The sequence below is a fragment of the Haemorhous mexicanus genome, chromosome 21 (genome assembly GCF_027477595.1).
Source record: "Haemorhous mexicanus isolate bHaeMex1 chromosome 21, bHaeMex1.pri, whole genome shotgun sequence".
Classification (NCBI taxonomy): domain Eukaryota; kingdom Metazoa; phylum Chordata; class Aves; order Passeriformes; family Fringillidae; genus Haemorhous; species Haemorhous mexicanus.
This window is the reverse complement of record NC_082361.1, coordinates 5815361-5829642: the sequence shown is the minus strand read 5'-3', so window position 1 is coordinate 5829642 and position 14282 is coordinate 5815361. Positions and strand designations below refer to the sequence as shown.

The window sequence follows — 14282 nt, the reverse complement described above, 5'->3', positions numbered from 1 at the left end:
TTCTGTATCTGTGTAAAATGGTGTATATTCCTTGCAGAGAGATTAAGCCTGTTCAGTGTTTACAGCTGCTCAGGCTATTCATAAATCTGTATCATAACTAAAAGGGGAAGGGCTGTGATTCAAGACAGAGTATTACTGTAAAAGGAATAAATAGTTATTGGGTGTTTACTCTAGAACTGTGAAGGAGACAAGACCAGTGAAGGTCTGTGGTCTGTTGCAGAGGTGACTTAACCCTGTTATAAATTTGCTTTCTGAATAAACTTATTCAGAGGGGCACTGACTAGAGGTATTTCTTTTGCACAGACCACCTTGAAATTTGGCCAGAAAAAGAGAATAATGAATTCTTTATTGAAAGCACCTGCCCTGACAGTGATGCTGTTTTCACTGAGCTTTCATGAATGTTTTCTGTACAGACTGCTGACAAGCCTGAGAGGTAGCTCTTGGCTAGCATCTAATAATTTCTGGCTTCAGATTTGTTTTTACCCTGACCCCTTTCAGGAGTGATTCCTGGACCTCACCTTTGTCCACTTCTTGTGCTCCACAAGCACTACGGGCAAAAATCCCTTTTTAAGAAGCAATTTGTGTGCAAACTCCCACCTTCTGCATGCCCCATCTCTGAAGCACCTCCACACAATTCCTTCTGCACAGGGATTTACCTTTCTGCACCTGACAAGCTGTTTCACTCTACTGCAGCTCCTGGACACTCAGTGCTGATGCAGATCTGCTCCACCTTCCCTATCAGTGAGAGCCCCTGATTGCATGTACAGCTTGTTAACTCTGTGGGATGAAAAGATCAGGTTACAATCAAACACAGCTTGAAAACCACCCAGAGAAAAAGCAAGAGAAAGAGAGATGGTTTTATTCTAGTCATGGAGACCTTCATTATACAGAAATGAGAGTTTATTTCATCCAATAAACAAGAGTGACAGGTAGATCACAAACTGCATCACAGCTACTACCAGCACTGAGACAGTTCACCCACAAGTCTGGGGTAATACAATAACCCAACTGCACACAGCAGAGAATTTAACAATCAGCTCAAAAACTCAACATTGGGATTTGGTTAACTTTTTGGATGTGTGTGTGTGTATATATATATGTATATAGATATTCTTTTCCTACTTAAGTATTTCCTAAAATTCACATGGAAGCACAAATGGCTTTTAACACCTGGACATATATAGATTTTTCATCTTATATATATATTTATAGATATTTATAACAGTAAAGATATGTTTCTCATTACTACAATATACTTGTTTAACTCCTTTAAGCAGCTGGGAAGGAAAAAAAATAAACCCAAACAAAATAAAAACCCCAAAAACAGTTTCACTACAATCACATCCGATATGTGTGTGTCACAAATTACAAACAAAACAAGCCATGTGTGAGATTGGAGTCAGACCATTCCAGGACAGAACAGCTAAGAGGCAGGCAAAGAGTCTCAGAGGGAGCAGGCCTACATGTCAAATGGTGGTTTTGGGCTCTCCGGGCGGGCGGGACTGGCCTTACCCGGCCGGCTGGAGGTTAAAGACAAGAGAAACAAAGGAAAAGGGAAAGGGAAGGAGAAGGGGGAGAAGTAGTAAAACAATAGTTAAAATACAGAAAGGAACTGGCATCAGAACAATAGAGGATCCACAACAGAAATTTTAGAGTAATAGCACTGAAACAAGAGAACTTCAACAGCAATCAGGCCTGGAGGACAGCCTGCAACACAGGTGGTTCATTTAGCTCTGGTAGAGACATGACATCTGAGATGTACAGGGTTGATATATTTTTTAATTCTCAAGTATTTTTTTTTAAATACACGTAGCATGAAAAGTAAAAACCAAACCTTAAGATGAGTTGTGATCAACAATGGTTACAAGTTTCCCCAAACACGTACCATCCACATGCAAGAAAAGGCTACGGAAGAAGTCACCACAGTACCCCAAAAACACTTAAAGATGTGCTTAGTTCAAAGCAGAAATATTTTCAACAAAACACACAGCGAACTCCCTGAAACATTTGGCTGTCCGTTTGCAAGGGGGGAGCAGCGTGTCTATTCCCCTCGCCCTGCTGGGTGCAGGAAAGTCAGCCAAAAATGGTGATGCAAGACAACAGCTGGCAGGAGCCAGTGTGCCCCCAGCAGGAATGGCCTGGCTCCAGGAGCCAGGGTGAGCAGGTCTGTGAGCTCCCTGCACGCTGAGGTGTGTGCGCTATCTCAGACTTCACTCGGGCAGGACTGGGCTGATCCATTGATTCCCCCCTTCACTCATCTCCCTGCCTCACTTTGATATGAAGTTGATTGCACTGTTCCCAACATGAAATTTTTGCACCTTAGAAGTCAAGCTAATACACAGGACATTTAATCTGTTCCTAACGGGTGTCATGTGTTTTGACAGCATATTTTTGCTAAGCCAGCTTTTGTCTTAAAGTACAAGGAAAGAAAACAGCTACAGCTCAGTCCTGGGTGCTACAGCTAACTGGTGCAGGCAGGACACTTATCCAGGCTAGACTAGGCAGATGGAATTACTGGACGGACAGCCACCACTTGGACCTAAGGATGTCCCTGTGGCTGATCTCTCCAAGGAGCCTGTGTACTTCAGGGATCCATGCCACTGAATGAAGGCTACTCTATGCTCACAAAGCAATACAGGACGCACGAGCGAAGACGAAGAGCTCAATCACTAGGCTAGAGCTTTACGACACACCGGGGAGGGGTGGTGGGAGGCAGGGGTGTGGGATGGATGAGAGGAGTGACTGTGGCTGTGGAAGGGAGGGTGGAATGGGGAAGCCACCAGCACGGCACTCGTCGCCAGCTGTCTACAGCCTCAAGTTATAAATCTAAGAGGGACGGTTCAGCCGGTCGGATTATGGTAGGTCGAGTAGGTGAGGCGGGGCCCCTTCTGCTGTGAAAAAGCAGGAAACAAAAACAAGAGAACACACACTGTGGTTAGCACAGCAATTGCAGTCACAACCACACACGCTTCTCCACTTTGCCTGAGCCAGCAAAAGAATCCAACCTGAGGCACAAACCCCCAAAGTGCAGCTCCACAAAGGAGACTCACAGGCTTCTACTCGGCCTCACACTGGCCCTTCTGCACGGCACAGATCACCAGTAGAGCAATCCCCTGGCCTGCCAGTTTTGCTTCCCTCTGAAATTTGGAAGTGCAGAGATTTACTGCCAGTAAGTACCCTGGCTCTGGGATGAGTGGAGAAGCATGGACAACAGTGAGCTCCTGTATCAAGCACATGACAGTCACACAGCATGGATGGGGTCCTCTGAGACGCGCTGCTGCCAGAGGCTCTTGGCTGGTTTGGAGGAGCACCTTCTACCCCTGCCCTCGAAGCTACTGCAAGCCTGAGATCCCTATTCTGACGTGAGACTGATCTTGGATGTCAGGGGCAAGCTTACAGCTTTCAGTCTTCCAGTTCTGGCACAGAGCAAATGCAGCCTCTACTTCAATAAAAGGAACTTTGGCTACTTATTCTCCATTCTGTTCCAACTCTTTTGCTGATACTTTAGCTACATAAATGGGCAGCACTGAAGTGTTTGCCCTCTGCATGGATTAAGTGTTCTAGAATCTCCTTCCTGTAAGCGACTGGGGGAAAAAACAGCCACAACAAAAACATACAAGACAACACCCCTGACATGGCTCTCAGATCATCAACTGAAATATCACTTCAGTCTCAGACTACAGGCTGTAAGAAAGCTATAAATAAAAATGTGTTCTGTAAGACTGAGTCCAATCTGTGTTTTTCCTTTAAAGTATGCTCCCTGCAGTGTCTGCGACCTCAACTGCATTTTGCTGATGTTTCATTAAGATAAACTACCCAAGCCAGGGTAGTTTTAAGGTCCAAACTGCCTGAAATACAAAGAGCAAAGCCAACAGCATGTAGACCAAATGGAGGGGAAGCCCTTACACTGATCATACATTGATCACCAGGTGTCACAGAATTAATGCCTCAATAATTCCACACTGACAAGATTTAGATTACAGAGAATCAACTCACTGCTAGAAATGAGGGTATTTGTACCAGTAGTCTATAATCACACTGGCACTAGAGGAGTTGTACTCCTATGAAGCAGGGCAAGTTCCCTCATTTAGCAAATAAACCAGAGCAACTCTCCAGTCCTGTTTATTAAACCTCACCAGAACTTACTGCTCCAGATTTATTAAGCCTCAGAGCTTCATGACATGTGGGATCTGTGCATTATCTCTAAAGGGTGCTCACGGTGTCAATGCAACCATGCCAGCCCTCTGGTGGTTTCCACTGTCACTGGAACAGCAACAGCACCTAAATTAAAACCCTGCAGAACTTCAGCTCAACACTTAGTGAGATGCTGTTGCATCATCATGCTAGAAGGCATTTTTTTGAGAAGGTGAAAGGACTGTTTGCATTTCAGGAGTTTGCACAGGTTGTGCTAAAAGCCTCTGAGGGTTCACACAAAAAAGGTGCTTGAAGCCACCAGAGCATGTAAAGTGTTCTGGCAGGAGTGGCCACTTGGCCCTTGCAGGATAAAGAGTGCTAAAAGGAGCACAAGTAATTCACAGGTGCTGCTTTTTGTAATATACTATGATTGATTTTTGCACCTATTTCTCTCAGCATTCAAAGCATTTTAAGGTGTGGGGCTACTTTTTAAACTTGTAGGCTATTTCTGTTGAGGTTTTCTGGAGATGCTTGCAGAATCTGCCTGGTAAGTTTGAAAAGGCTGAAAACTGTTTACCAGCACTAAAAGGGGCAGAGAAGTCTCTCAGGCAACACTTAACCCAAAATTCTGGTTTAGTCAGACTACATTGCTAATCAAGCCTTTTTATAGCACTGAAAAGTCACTTTTCTCTGTCAGGACAAGGAATCAAGTTTTGCTCACAGGGAAGCTTGTGGCTGTCTCCAGTACATAAGAAGGAAGAGCTGAGCCCTGGCAGGAGCCCAGAAAGATGAGTTCCAGTGACTGACATATCCTTTGAAGTCAGTCTTTCAGGCCACACCCAGAGAGAACACTGAGCTAATCCTATCTAAGAACCATTGGGCTAATAGGGAGTTCTGCTGATAAGGACCTAACAGAGGTGGGAAAATATTATGTTTATTCTCTTGGACTGCAAAAGGTTTTGGGTACAATTTAATTTTTTTGATCATTTGGTGGATTTTTTTGTTTTTAATTTTTATTTCCTTGGTGCTCTTTATGCCAGATTAAAAACAGAATGCCCCATAACAGCGAGTCCCAGAATGGGGTACAGACAACAGTAAGGCTCCTTCCCAAGGTAGTTCACCCAGGATGCATGTTTCCAGGGCTGCCAGGGATGTCTGCAGTAGGCAGAATATGGGAGGAAACTGCTGATTGCTCCAACACCTCTGCAGTGTGTCAGCAATGAGGAGGGTTGACGATGACGTTCTCAAAGATGTCAATCATGAGCAATCACTGCAATGTGGCACCTCTCAGCTCTACCTGCAGTTCTGTGCAGCAGTAACAGACGCCATCTACTGCAAGATGGAGGCTGCCTGAGACCCCCTGCCCCAGAACGGGGGCTTGAACCTCTGCTACTCCTATTAAAGTAGGATTTCAGCTCGTGCTCCTCGCCCCCAGATCTCTCTGCCACAATCAGCAGCGAGAGAATCTGCAGGAGCTGCTGCTTCTCCACTCCTCTGTCATAAAACAACATCCACAGAGAAAGGGAGAAGGGGCCCAGAAAATCCACACCTGCCCAGTTTTGCCCTCTGTACCTCTTTGTTAATAAGGGCTGGAGGTTCTCAAGAAAAGGACTCAGGAGAATTTGCTAATGTTCCTCTTCACAGCCCCACTGACATTACGGGACGAGCAGTACACAGTACAAACCCACACCTGCTACATCACTGAGCCACTACAATGCTGTAAAATGCAGGGAGAGAGAGGACAGGGAAATGGGCTTGAGAGGACAGGAGCTCAGGGCAGAGTGTTTGAGGGACACAGATCACTACACCCTTCCTCTTGCAGAGGAGAGAAGGCAGTTTGAATGGAAGTAGGAGAGTAACCTAGAAGGCAAAGGGTCAAGGGGAGAACAAACAAAGGGAGTTCACACCTATCTGATGATGGGACACAAGGATAAAAGGGAACATTCAATGTCAGAGTTACCCTGCACTCAGACATGGAAGTCCTGATATTAATGACCCAAACTCCTCTTGGCTTCCATGAGCACTAGGGATACAGTGAGGATGGGAGCACTTCTCCAGCCAGACATTAGAATGTAAGAAGAGGAGTCTGAACTATCAGCTCCCCAAGTCTCTGTCTTGATCCTAACAGAGCTGACAGACCAAATCAAAGCAGAGTTTATTCAGCTGATCTTACAGTCAGTGTGGATATAAGCCAAATGAAAGAGACAGAGTTTAGACCTTGCTGTCAGAGCTCATTCCCCCATCCCACCTTCTCTATTTAGAAGCAGAGAAAGGATCCTCCAGACCTTAAATCAGGTACTGAAGCTTTCCCAGCTCCTGCAGCTCAAGCAGCTGCTCTGGCTCTGATCAGCCAGTTTTTCTGTTCAAGACTCCTCCCTTTATGAGATCCTGGCAGAGGTGGTCCATCAGACAAGGGACTCTGTTACTAACACAAGAACTGGGCAGCAGAGGAGAGCTGCAGAGCAGTGCTGGAGGATGGGGACACAGTGACTCATGCATCGCAGCGAGAGTGCGGAACCTACCGTGGCTGCCAGTCCTCAGGGGTCACTGATAGTGATTCTGAAAGACAACATGAAATCAACATGGCAGTTCAGACAGTTCAAGGCAGAGGCCACACAGACTGTCAGGAAGGTGGAACAGATACACAGGTGCTTGCACAGACACAGTCACACATTCCCCTCCAAACACAGCATAAGTAGGGGGACTGCAAACACTCATGGCCTCATCTCTGCACACATCCAGACCCTGCTGTGCACAGGAGTGCATCAAACCCCATCCATCTGTCCACACACCTACTGGCTGTTGCTCACTCACCCAAGCTCCTCACACATCCAGGCTGACATTCACCAGTGTCATACCCAGGTTTCAGCACCCACCAGCTGGGCACATAAGCTGGGCTTGTCTCACTGAGGACTACTATCTTCTGACCAAATTAAATGTTGAAGAAAGAGCTCAGGAAAGAAGGAGATAACATGCAGTCCTGAGCACTACCTCAAACGGCACAAAGCAGGTGGAGGCTTTTCTGAAGGCCATAAATCATGAAATCAGCTACTGTGACCTCCTGAATAATTCAGGTCATACAGCTGTGAGAGCTTATCATAGAAAGGTTTGGGTTGGAAGGATCATCTAGTTCCAGCCCCTGGCCATGGTCAGGGACATCAGCCACTAAATCACTAAGGAGATAATCTGCCCCTTGAAACTGTGTATCCAAGAACCCCTTGGGAGTTCCAGTGATGTGCCCCTGTTGTACTGACCAGCACAGCAGCCAGTGAGAACCATCCCTGCCAGGAGGTAACTCCAGACCCATGCCCTGGTGATAACAAAGAATGGAGAACAGGTTTATACCTTCAATACATTTTTCCTAAGGTTGAGTCATTCACACTGAAACTTTCTTAATTCTCCTTCAAGGTCTTCTACCTACAGGTTCTATCAAACTATTTTAAACTAAAGAGCCTAAAGACACAAGGGAATACCTTCATAGATTTCTTTCCCAGGTCAAATCCTAAATGCAGTCCATTGCACACTGATAGGATCTTGGATGGTTTGTAATTTTCAGCTCCCAAAACTGGAGCTATATTTGTCTATACGGATTTCCACAGTAAACTGAATAAATGCTAAGCACAGAAGCAGGATGGTAAGTCTTAAGTGTCCTTAATTATACGCAGGAAAATCTTTCTGTGCAAAAAAAATGTACCATGTGGTGATTACATGTGAAAATGTGTTTATACACTTATGTTTATGAAAAAGGAGTAGCATGACACTTGTGTAAGTTCATCATTCATAAAATCAGATGCACAAACCAGAGGCACAAAACTACCAAACTTCTACACAGGCATCAATGAGCACACAAAGCACACCCAACCACCACCACCCATTTGAGCTCACTCCACACCACCAACTCCTCCACCAAAGCCCACTGGTGCTGAACACAAGAGCTTTGTTCCTCTCACACACACACTGCACAGCCCGGTTAGCAAGGGAAAGATGGGTATTAAAAAAGCAACAATGGAGATGGCATTCGTTCACCCATGGCAGAAGGACCCGAGTCCAAGTGCTAGCAGGGAACATTCTTATTCTATATACAGGAGTGGAAGAGAAAGAGTCCCTTGTCATTGGAAATTCTCCATTCATCAGTGAACTCAAATGACAAGCTGGTATCAGGATCCGGAGGAGTCTATGAACAACTGGAAGAATCAGAGAGGGGGATCAGAGAATGAGCATCACACTTCACAGCTTCTGGAATTACATTCTCAACTCCAGATCAGGGCAGTCAGTAGCATGCAATCCAACCTACCATCTCTCCTAAACCAAGGGGTTGCTCAGTCAAGCATGAAACTCTTTCCTCCTCTGCTCCAGTGCTGTTTTCCTACCTTTCCCTAAACCCTTGTACTCATGCAAAAGGCAGAAAAACCATTAAGATAAGCTATGACAGATTTCTTTAAAAAAAGGCCAATTCATTTCAGCCCATTCGGGGAATCCTATCACGACGGCCAGGTATATAGAATATTTTTCATGAGTGAAGAAATGAAACTGAGTGAAAGGAGGAAAATGGAGACATAAAGAAGCATAAGTATACTGAAAACAAAACCACAAAGTAACAGTATATGGAAAGGCAGGGTCACAAGAAGCAGGAGCCAAAATACACAGTAGAAGCATGCTGACATCCATAGGTGCCTCCACAGTCTCCAGGGCAACACTGAGGTATGTGAGGACAAGTTACTGTGGGAGCTGCATCAAGGTGCATAGGAAGGACTGGGGCAAAGGCACCAAGAAAGTAAAACCATTTGCATACACCAGTGTCAGAAACTGGTCTATAAAGCTGTCTGGACTCATCCACCTCTGGGCTGGCTGCAGCCTGGCAGAGAACACTTCCCTCCAAACAGGCAGCACCAAATGTGAGCTGGGCATTATTGCAGGAGGAATACTGAACCCACTCTGCCATACCCCATCCCCAACCATTGGCAGGCTTGGTGTTTCCATAGAAAATGGCAAAGTTTCAGACCTGCGCCACCAGCACCCACTGGAGAGGTGTTTTCCACAAGGGAAGTGTTCCCTCTGTCATGTCACTGAGGAGCTTCTGGTTATGTTTGTTCTTTACACTGCAATTACCTCCTCTTCCTCAAGGGAAACTAAGTACCCAACATTAAAGCATTCTTGGTTCCAGACTGCTTCCCAAGTCCTGTTCAGGAACCCATACTCAGCTGCACCAGGATAACCCCTTATTACTGTGTTGAAGTGTGTCTGAAGTCACTGAACAGGAAAGGAAATGAGTTTCCTAATGGAAAAGCAAAGCTGTGTGATTTGAACCCTCTAGACTGGAAAATGCTGATTACACAAGCAACAAAATTGCCTAAGAATTCATTTCCCTGCCAGTGATCCTGTGATACTCTCCTAGCCAGAAAGCAACTGAACAGCTTTGATGGTCTTCCAACTCACCTTGAAGAACTCTGGGCCAAGAGAAAAGGGCAACTTCAGACTTTGGGGAGCCCTACACAGAGGGGAATCTCACCCCAGTCCTGTGATTTATGTGGACTACAGGCATTGGTACAATTGCTGTAAACCTTGGGTTCAAGGTTTTCTCTCACATTCTTTATAGAGGCTTGTAGAGAGAAACAGCTGCCCCGGCATTGCCTTATCCATACAATGGAATCTCAGAGGACAACGATGCTCCTGCCTCCAGATCCAATTCAAATATCCAAAGGCTCTACCCACACCATGCACTCCATTCTCCTCCTACGGCCCAGGCAGGCCAAGTGCTGCCAAGGCTCCAACCCAAAACCAGAACATACTCCACCTGCATGGAGCAGCGTTTCAGGACTTACCTGGGAACACCAGGAGGAGCACGATTAGGCCGAGAAGGAACCTGAGGTGGGGGCCCGAAGGGATCAGGAGAGGCACCTGGCCTGGAGGGCACAGGGGGGGCACCACCCAGTGTGGACCCACCAGCAGGAGGTGGCCCAGGAGCTGGTCCGCGAGACCCAGGCCTGGCGGGGGGCACTGCAGGAGCTCTCCTCTGCGGAGTGGGGCTGGATGTGGGGGACCTGCCAAACAAACAAAGGCATTCAACTGCAGCAACAGCTCTGGGATCCCTATGTCAACACAGGCACCGCTCTGCCTTCAGTGTTTCTCTCTTGAGCTTTACATCACTTCACACATCACCCTTTGACTTTCAAGAACCACACCAGGCTACTTTCAAAGCTACGTCAGCCCCATCCAACCCAAGTAGAACATCTCAACATCTCTGTAAAGATGTCCTAGGAGCCTGCCAGCACAAATACCCAGGACTCTTCATCCACAGGAAGAAGAGGAGGACTCCCTGTGTCAGCGGGAGGCCCCAGCAAGGCACTGAAGAGGCGTCAGGCAGGTCTGCGGGGCTCTCCCCCTGAGCCTCTGGTACCTGCGTCCGGACGGTACGCTCTGCACCTGCAGCCAGGAGTCGTCCACCGGTGGGGGCATGGGGGTGCTGATGGTGCTGGTGTTGATGTCCCCGATGATGTTGAGGGCCTCCTTCAGGGCGTGGTACATGCGCAGCATTTCGTCGCGGCGCTGCGCCTGCTCCGCCGACTCCTCCATCAGCGTGTTCTGGTCCCCACAGGAGTACAGGTTTGCCAGCAGCTCTGAATGGATGAAGTCCTTGGTCTGTAAGTGAGTAGAGAATCAGTTTTCACCATCTCTCCCCAAAACACTCTATTCTGTCCCCACCTCTTCCTTTCAAGCTGCCTTCTGTTTTTCTTCATTCTTTTCCTCCCTCCCTATTTTTCTCCTTTCTGCCTCTCCCACTTCCACTGACCACAGGGAGATAAGTACATTGTTTATCATGAGGTGCATGATTGTCTTCGGCATGAGGTCTCTGATGGTTTTGTTGACAATTGCCATGTAGGAATCCACCAGGTTCCTGATCGTTTCCACTTGTCTCTCCAGCTGAGGATCCATGGAGTGCATGAAACTATCTCCTCCATTCTCCTCTGCTTCACTGGCCTGCAGAAAAAAAGGAGAAACATATTGGTTCTTCAAATGTAACATAACATTGGCTTTTCATGAGAGCTAAGAGAAGAGTAGAAGGGAACAGGCAGGAAGCGCATGCAATAAATAAAATTTATTTAAACTTACATTTTGAGCTGTGATTGTCAATGCACAACTCAGTTTGTAGAGACTTCTCCAGCTCAGAACTGAGAAATTTTAGCAATAAAGCTGCTCTCTTAGTAGAAAGTTATTAAAAGGTGAAAGGCAACAGGGACCTCTGACACATGTTCAGAGGTTATGGCTCTGGTGCATCTCAAAGCTGTATTATTACTTTTTAATGTTTACAGCTTCCTGAAAGGTTCTTCATTTGATCTGGGTTTTCCATGACCAGAGTCAGTTAAAACCAAGAATCATTCACCATAAATTAAGTCTCACAGGCTCTCTGCCATGCTGCATCTTTGTCCTCATTATACAAATGAGAAAACAGATACAGAGGAGTGAAACAACTGCTCCTCTCAGACTGACCACAAGTAGATGGAATAAACTTTCCTATCACTTCAACTGCAACTCCTGCATCATAAGTTATAATTATCTTTTCTTTCACACCAAGCAGATGAATCTCCTCCTGTTTGCCTGAAGTACATTGTTTATTCTGTAAGGCAGAAGCTGGACTGTGCTGTTTGACAGCAAGCAATCTCCAAGGCCTCTCCATTTGGGATCAATTTCAAAGTATTGAAGCATGAAAGAACTGCTGTCTTCCTCAATGTTTATTTAAAAAAAAGCCCCGTGATTGTATAATGAAACATCTTTGTTTTAAACAGCCCTAGTCTGAACAATTTGCCATGTAGGAAATGGCTTCTCTTTTGTTTTGGGGAACAAAATATATGAGAAAGGGCAAATTCTTTTGTTCATTTGAGCTTTTGCTGAGAAGATCTTACATAATGAAGGAATGCAAGGTCTCAGTGTGAAACAAAGTAAAGGAAGTGGATGTCAAACAGGACAACCTAAAAAAAAGTGAGGGTAAAAAAAAAAAACCAAAAAGAAGCTTGCACCAAGATTCAGAAGTCATACAAAAAGGGAGGAATGAAAAGAAAAAAGAAAACTCAAACCAAGAACAGAAACAGACAGCAGGAATCCAACAGAGGGTACAAAGAGGGAAAAGAAGCAAATGCCTCTCAGGAAATTGTGACAAAAGGAGAAAAAAAAAAAAAAAAAAAAAAGAGAAAGCTATCTGGTGAGAGCCCCAGGAGGCAACACAGGCAGAGGAGGTCAGACTTACTTTGTCCTTGTCCTGGCAGGCCAGTTTGAGCATACGTGGAAAAAATTAAAACAAAAAGGGACAAAAAATAAAAAGTGACTTTTAGTTGGTCTCAGAATTTGGAGAAGGTCCCAAAATAGCACCGACAAGCAAAAGACCAATCCCACTGAAAATACATCAGTGCCTCTATTACCCTAGGAGAGGAACAAGTGAACTGTTTAGCTAAACTGAAAAGTGGGATGCTCTGCAAAGGAAACCACACTGTTAGCAACAAAGGACAACTTTCTTACCTGCAGGGGCCACTGCCATTCCTTACAGGGGTTTTGAGACAGGGACCAGGGTTCCCATGTCACACCCCTCCACTTGCACAGCAACAGGTGCCAATGGCCACTGTGGTTAAGAGAACCAGTCTGGTTCAGAGCTAATCTGAAGTCATGTCACTGTTAAAGCCAAGTCCCTAACCCTCTTTTTAAAATCTCTTATCAGTTTGTTAGGAAATGCTTTAAGGCAAAACCAGCAATATTCAAGTGTAACAGGACAGATGAATGCAAGAAATCTATTAGAAGCAACAAATACAAACAGAAAAGCAATTATCACTTTTCTAATGGGAAAGCTATTTATAGTGCTTCCTCTCAGAGAGGAACAGGAAAGGCTTTGAACAGAAACAAATACCACAATTGTCTAGAAGATACTTTTAAAGAACAAAATAATGCTGACAATAAGTGCTGTGGGACAAGGAGAAGGGAAGAGATAAAAGTTCTTGCTAAAGGAGCATATTAGAGTATCCACAAAGCAAAATTCTAAGAACATCTCTCCCTAATTAGTTGGAGGAAGGAAAGTTGGAGAACAACTGCTAAGTCAGGAAGTTCCTAATAAGGCTGTACAGAGTTACCAAAAAGGAATGGTGCCTTTGCTCAGTGGATACCATACCAGTTAGTAGTCACAGTAGTTAAATGCACTCTTATATTGTGAATTTAATGTCCACAAAACAAGACAGCTAGAGGGATTTATCAAGGCAGTCTTTTCCTACTTTATCTTCCCTTTGAAGCTGCCACTTACTTTATCTCAAGCTTCCCTAATGGAAGCACCAGAAAGAATTCTCAGCTCTGGAAAGACAAAACCTTCACAGACTTATTTTTAACACAAGAAGATGGAGCTATCCTTCTCAAGACACATGCTGTGCTCCTCCTTATCCCATTACTGTGGCTGTCACTTACCCCAACACGCTCTGGGTAGACTCCTGCCCGGAGGAAGGAAGCCTTCCAGCTGTCCACCTCCTCCTGGGTCTCACAGGCCAGCTCCAGCTGCCGGTAGTCCTTGTAAACATTCCTGACAGGAAGACACATATTTTATTATTCTCTCTGTCAACTCAGAGATCTGCCCTTATTTGACAAAGATATCAACGACTAGGGAATCCTCCTGTCATTTTAAGACAGAGACACTTGGTCCCTTGCTAGGAACCTCATGATGACTCTGCAAAAGGAAAGGTTTTTTTTTTTAATCAAGTTTGATTGCTCTCAAATCAGTTGTATGTTTCAACAAGGCCTGAAAAAGATTCCCTTTTCAATTCTGCTTGCTGCTGGACTCCTCCACTCATCCCAGGTCCTATGGATTTCCCTAGTCACTCACCAAGAACAATGTGATTCTAAATATCTATGCCAGCCACAGGCAGACCGAGGTAACCACACAAAAGGCTGAAGGGTTAAGTTCACACCACAAGCCATGTACTGGCAAACAAAAGGAAAATTATATAAATCTGCAAGATCCGAAGGAATGAAGTTAAGTCCTCCCATCTCCTTCAAAAGTGGCTGTCCTGAAAGGACACTCACCTCTTTCCTGGACAGTTATCTTAACACACTCATCCCTACTCTGTTACATAAATCCTGTCCCTAGCACCAGCAGCTTGCTGTGCTGAGATGGAGCATAC

The 14282-nt window shown here is 45.3% G+C and overlaps 1 protein-coding gene across 4 annotated transcripts in view; it reads right to left on the bottom strand.

The window, feature by feature from the left end:
* Nucleotides 1–882: 882 nt before the first annotated feature.
* Nucleotides 883–14282, bottom strand: part of DNM1 (dynamin 1) — a 65247-nt gene continuing 51847 nt past the window's right edge. The window contains exons 16-22 of one of the 4 annotated variants that reach the window (XM_059865025.1): nt 13573–13684; nt 12377–12388; nt 10942–11112; nt 10532–10773; nt 9957–10175; nt 6657–6693; nt 883–2891 (exon numbers count right to left, since the gene is read on the bottom strand). In XM_059865025.1, the coding sequence (XP_059721008.1) occupies nt 6672–6693; nt 9957–10175; nt 10532–10773; nt 10942–11112; nt 12377–12388; nt 13573–13684 (778 nt within the window). In that variant the 3' untranslated portion in view covers nt 883–2891; nt 6657–6671. Of the gene's footprint in view, nt 2892–6656; nt 6694–9956; nt 10176–10531; nt 10774–10941; nt 11113–12376; nt 12389–13556; nt 13685–14282 lie in introns of all 4 variants that reach the window. The other 3 variants (XM_059865024.1, XM_059865022.1, XM_059865023.1) reach the window with 3 other exon arrangements.